The sequence below is a fragment of the Anomaloglossus baeobatrachus genome, chromosome 4 (assembly GCF_048569485.1).
Source record: "Anomaloglossus baeobatrachus isolate aAnoBae1 chromosome 4, aAnoBae1.hap1, whole genome shotgun sequence".
Lineage (NCBI taxonomy): Eukaryota > Metazoa > Chordata > Amphibia > Anura > Aromobatidae > Anomaloglossus > Anomaloglossus baeobatrachus.
In genome coordinates, this window is record NC_134356.1 from 428,714,210 (window position 1) to 428,720,209 (window position 6,000).

General features: G+C 41.6%; 1 protein-coding gene across 2 annotated transcripts in view; it reads left to right on the top strand.

The window, feature by feature from the left end:
- LOC142301605 (protein tyrosine phosphatase domain-containing protein 1-like) overlaps positions 1-4,863 on the top strand; it is a 68,869-nt gene extending 64,006 nt beyond the window's left edge. For both annotated transcript variants that reach the window (XM_075342635.1, XM_075342634.1), the window contains one exon: positions 3,591-4,863. In XM_075342635.1, the coding sequence (XP_075198750.1) occupies positions 3,591-3,758 (168 nt within the window). In that variant the 3' untranslated portion in view covers positions 3,759-4,863. The remainder of the gene's footprint in view (positions 1-3,590) is intronic.
- Positions 4,864-6,000: the final 1,137 nt, after the last annotated feature.

Genomic DNA, 6,000 nt, shown 5'->3' on the forward strand with positions numbered 1-6,000 from the left:
TGACAGCTGTCTCACTGCAACAAATCACAGCAGCCGGTGGGCGTGTCTATGCTGTGCAGTAAAATAAATAATTAAAAAAAACGGCGTGCGGTCCCCCTCAATACCAGCCAGATAAAGCCATACGGCTGAAGGCTGGTATTCACAGGATGGGGAGCTCCACGTTATGGGGAGCCCCCCAGCCTTACAATATCAGCCAGCAGCCGCCCAGAATGGCCGCTTCTATTAGATGCGACTGTTCTGGGACTGTACCCGGCTCTTTCCCGATTTGCCCTGGTGCATTGGCAATCGGGGTAATAAGGAGTTAATGGTAGCCCATAGCTGCCACTAAATCCTAGATTAATCATTGCAGGCGTCTATGAGAAACCCCCAATGATTAACCTGTAAATTAAAGTTAATAAACACACAGTAAAAACAATCCTTTATTTGAAATAATAAACAATAACAAAGACCCTCGTTCACCACTTTATTAAGTACGCAAAAAAAACATCCTTGTCCGACGTAATCCACGGAGGTCCCGCGTCACTTCCAGCTCTGCTACATGAAGGTGACAGGAGCTGCAGAAGACACCGCCGCTCCTGTCAGCTCCACGCAGCAACTGAGGTGAGAAGCGCGATCAGCTGATGTCAATCAGGTTACTCGCGGCTACCGTTGGATCCTCCAACAGTGACAGCAAGTCTTCTGAGTGACAGCGATGAAGTCACAGGTGAGTTGCGGTCACAGGGGGAGAATACAGCTGGCCGCGGGTAACCTGAGTGAATCGCGCTGCTCAATTCAGTCACTCAGGAGATTAGCGGTCACCGGAGAGTGCTTCACGGCTCTGCTACATGGCTGTCTGTGGCTGCTGTCAGCGGCCATGTAGCCGAGCTGAATGGCAGATGACAGCTGCTGAGAAAAAAAAGGATCAGACACGGATCACACACGCATTGCACACGCACTGCAATCATGAGAAAAATCTCAAGATCGCAGTGCAAATGCATTACACTTTGACCTAACATGAACTAAAATCAGCCGAGTTTTTTTCAGCCAACTCGGACCGATTTTACTCGCATGGATGTGTTTCCAGCCTAAGGTTTAGAATAGGGGCCCACTCAAGAAGTTTGCCGTGACCTAGCAGTGGGCTTAATACAATCTGATCAGAATGGTAACAAAGAACCTCATGTTCTATTTAATTTTTTGCCTGACGGCTTTAGATCATTGTATTTTTTTGGGATGTGCGATTCATGTCTTTTTCTTTATAGTATGTTACTCTTGGAGGAACTCCTCATTAGAGGTAATGTGAGTATTAAAAGGATTTCTGAATTTAGTATGTTATAACTTATCTATATAATAAGTTATAACTTGCAGATTATTGGAGGTTCCACTGATGGGACTCCCATCACTCTGATATGCCATGAATGGAGTGATGACTGTATATACCATTTCTCCCTCCATTGTCTATGGTAGTGCTGGAGATCTCTGCAGTCACAGACCATAGAAACACAAGCTGGCAATAGTTAATGGGGAAACTCATTCCATTTCTCAAAGTTATAGCCTGATTGTTTTGGGCACACAATCATTTTTGTTTTACTCTTTTTTTTTTTATAAATATAAAGGCAAGGTGTGGAAAAAATGCTGCACAGTAAGAGCACTTACAAAATTAGAGGTGTTAAAAATTCCTACTTATGAATTAACCAAATGCAAAGTGAGTGAACAAAAGAGATATCTAAATCAATATTTGGTGTGACCGCCCTTTTCCTTCAAATCAGCATCAAGTCTTAAGGGTGCTTTACACACTGCGACATCGCTAGCGATAGCTAGCGATGTGGTGCGCGATAGCACCCGCCCCCGTCGTTCGTGTGACATTTGGTGATCGCTGCCGTAGCGAACATTATCGCTATGGCAGCGTCACACGCACATACCTTTTCAGCAACATCGCTGTGACCGCCAAACAATCCCTCCTTCAAGGAGGAGGTGCGTTCGGCGTCATAGCGACGTCACTGAGGCGTCACTAAGTGGCCGCCCAATAGCAGAGGAGGGGCGGAGATGAGCAGCCAGAATATCCCGCCCACCTCCTTTCCGGTGGACGCAGGTAAGGAGATGTTCATCGTTCCTGCGGTGTCACACACAGCGATGTGTGATGCCGCAGGAACGACGTACAACATTGTACCTGCAACAGCAACGATATTATGTAAAGGAGCGACGTGTCAACGATCAACGATTTTTGACGCTTTTGCGATCATTGATCGTCATTCCTTGGTGTCACACGCTGCGATGTCGCTAACGGCGCCGGATGTGCGTCACTAACGACGTGACCCCGACGATATATCGTTAGCGATGTCACAGTGTGTAAAGCACCCTTTAGAGTTACATTTGCATAGTTTTTGTAAAAACTCAGCAGGGATGTTGTTCCAAACATCTTGGAACCACAGATGTAGGATGTGGATGTAGGTGTGTGCAACTCCTTATGTCTCAGCATATAATCCCAGACTGATGATGTTGAGTTTAGGGCTGGGGGGACAGAAAATAGATCTTAGTTATATTGGCTGTATGTTTGTGGTCATTGCCTGTTGCACATCTTGAAGCAACAGTCTGAAAATCTTTGTCTTTTTGCCGTGCTCAGTCTTCCTATGGTGTATAACTTGTGACATGAAACTGTCTTCCTCACCCACACCTTTTATATAAGTTTGGCTGTTCTTCTGCCAATTTTGAGCCTCCTACACAGCTATTTCTGTTTCAGTTTATGACTGTGTTTTAAACTACAAAAATACAAACACACTATAAAGAAAAAGACATGGATCGCACATCCCAAAACATACAATGATCTAAAGCCGCTAGGCAAAAAATTTAATAGAACATGAAGTTCTTTTGTTAACATTCTGATCAGATTGTATTAAACCCACTGCAACGTCACGGCAAACCTCTTGAGTGGGTCCCTATACTAAACCTTTTAGTGCGGCACTGTGCACTAACCACCACTGCAGCGACAAAGCACCAGCAGGGCAGGCGACCTGGTGCCTCACAGAGCCAATGCTGCAAGGCAAAGCCCCCAAGGCTCCAGGCCGCGCCGCCCCACCGACACGACACCACCACAACAGCCGCCACCACACAGCACCAGCACACAGTGATAGGAACTGCACACTCACCTCCCACTGGCTCCCATATGTGAACTGGGAGCAAAAAAAGGCGGACCGCTCTTGCAGTCTCCTGCTGATTAAAATCACCTGTGCCAAATGGGGGGAGTGCAAATCCAAGCAAAAAAAGAGGGGGATACAATATAAACAGTCGCACTCTAAAATGTTAAAAATGAATAAGGGAACTCTAGTATCACATTACTGCTATAGCAATATTTGAAAAAAAGAGATACTTAGCTTATGCATAGTCAATGCATGTGAGCCTAATAACCACGACAAGGTGATCTGATATTTTTTAAAGCAACCTCAATCTTTGCAACACTGTTTAATGCATGTAAGTTTAGCATACTGTGTGTGTGTGTGTGTGTGTGTGTGTGTGTGTGTGTGTGTGTGTATATATATATATATATATATATATATATATATATATATATTAGTCTTTTATATGAAAATTATATGTTTTTTCATTTTTCTTAACAGCAACCATCAGATACATCCAATTTGTCCTCTCTTGTTATAATTCAACTGCAATCCATAGTAAATGAAATAAGAACTCATGGTGTCACTTCAAGATTACACAGAAGAGGTGCAGAGTCAACACAATGGAGGCAACTGAATGCAGAGTTAAAAGAGGGAAAGATCAGTTAATGAATGCTTGGAAGACGTACTTTGGAGGGTAACAGAGCATATGTAACATTGTACATAAAGACAACTAACAATTAGCTGTCATCTCCTTGGGCAGCCATGTCTCTGTGGGTAATTCATTGAAATAATGTACAGTACATGTGTTGAAATGTGTGGGATTTCAGTACCAGGAGCAATGACTTTGGGTTGTTTCTTTGTGTTGTTTTCTTCAAAGGATAAATAAAAATTGTATAGAACTGTAATTGGGTGATATTTTTTACAACAGCCAGAGCTCCTGCCTAATGAATTTCAGAGGAGAAAAAAATATAGAGGCAGTCTACTAAGATACTATATTGAAACCAAAAAGTTTATATAGTAAATAGTGTATATACTCACCTTGAGTTAGGTCTACTCTTCCTTGGTAAACCTAGCAGGGATTATCCTTCGTCAGCACTATTAGATGAGTAGATTCAAATGGAAAAACACCACGTTTTGAAGGCACCACCCAGTCCTAAGGTCTATAGCCATCCTGTGTTCTTCCCCAATGACCTTCCAAGTATGGTCTTTTGCTTTTTATGGCTTTCTTTGGCCTTTTGCCTCTAATTGGCATCAACATTTTCTACAAGCTTGTGGCATCTATCCATTGGGATAGAAATAGTTATAATATTATGCGGTAAATCCATTATCCATAGTGCAGTGATATATCAATTAAAATACTGTATCTAATATAAATAGTTATACGTTTAATAAGCTGCATCGTGTGGCTTCTTTCTTTGAATCTCTATCTATCTACTTATCTATATGAACGTTTTTGAATAAAGAATCACTTCAGACAATAATGTGTATGTGAAGTTAACTTTATGTAAACCGTAGAAATTTGATTCTTCCTTTTTATGTTTTCAAATCTTGATTACACCAAGGGTACCTCTTTTGGAAGGTACTTGTGACAAAAATCATGTATTTTATTCGCATTGCGATGTATGACATATACAGGACTGCCACTAGGAATTTCAAGAAGAACCTAGAATATCAGACATATTTTCAGTTGTTTCACACTGTTTTAAGGATTTCATTCCACATGTTTTAATTCATAGTTTTGATGCCGTCAATGTGAATCTACAATTTTTATAGTCATGAAAATAAAGAAAACTCTATGAATGAGAAGGTTTGTCCAAACTTTTGGTCTGTACTGTATATATACAAAGTCATGGCCAACAGTGTTAGCACCCTTGAAGTTGTTCCAGAAAATGAAGTATTTCCCTCAGAAAATTAATAATACACCCTCTTCAACACACCCTCTACGTCGCCCCTCTCCATACTACACCCTGCATACCGCCCCTCTCCATAATATCTCTCCCACACTGCCCCTAGGTATAAAATCCCCACACACACACTACCCCTCCGCATAATATACCCCCACACCATGCCCCTCTGTATAATATCCCCTCACACACTGCTCTTCTGTTTAATATCTCTCCCACACACAGACTGCTCCTCTGTATATCCCCCACACATACTGTCACTGTATAATATCCCCAAACACACTGCCCATCTGTATAATATCCCTCAATTATACTGCCCCTTTGTATACTATCCACCCACACAGCTTCCCCCCTTTATTTATTTATTTTTTATATATATATATATATATATATATATATATATATATATATATATATATATATATAAATATATATCCTCCCACACACACTGCCTCACACACTTTACCCCTATGTATTTTATACCCCCACAAAAATTGCCCCTCTGTATAATATCCTCCTGGTATATATGTCCTTCTCCTGGTATATATGTCACCATCTTGGTTTATTACCTCTTCCTAGCATATATATCCTCTTCTTGGTACATTTGACCCCATCCTGGTATATATGTCCCCATACTGGTATATATGTCCCATCCTGGGCACCTAATGGTATGTATATCCCCTGCCTGTCCACATTCTGGTATATATGTCCCTATCCTGGTTTCTGTACCATTCCTGGTATATATGTCCTCCTTCTGGTGTATATGTTCCCATCCTGGTTTATTTGTCCCCATCCCAGCATATATGTCCCCATCCTGGGCCCCTCCTTGGGTACATATAGCCCCCTCCTGGGCACATTCTGGTATATATTTCCCCATCCTGGTTTTTGTCCCCTTTATGGTATATACAGTTAGGTCCAGAAATATTTGGACAGTGACACAAGTTTTATTTTAGCTGTTTACAAAAACATGTTCAGAAATACAATTATATATATAATATGGGCTG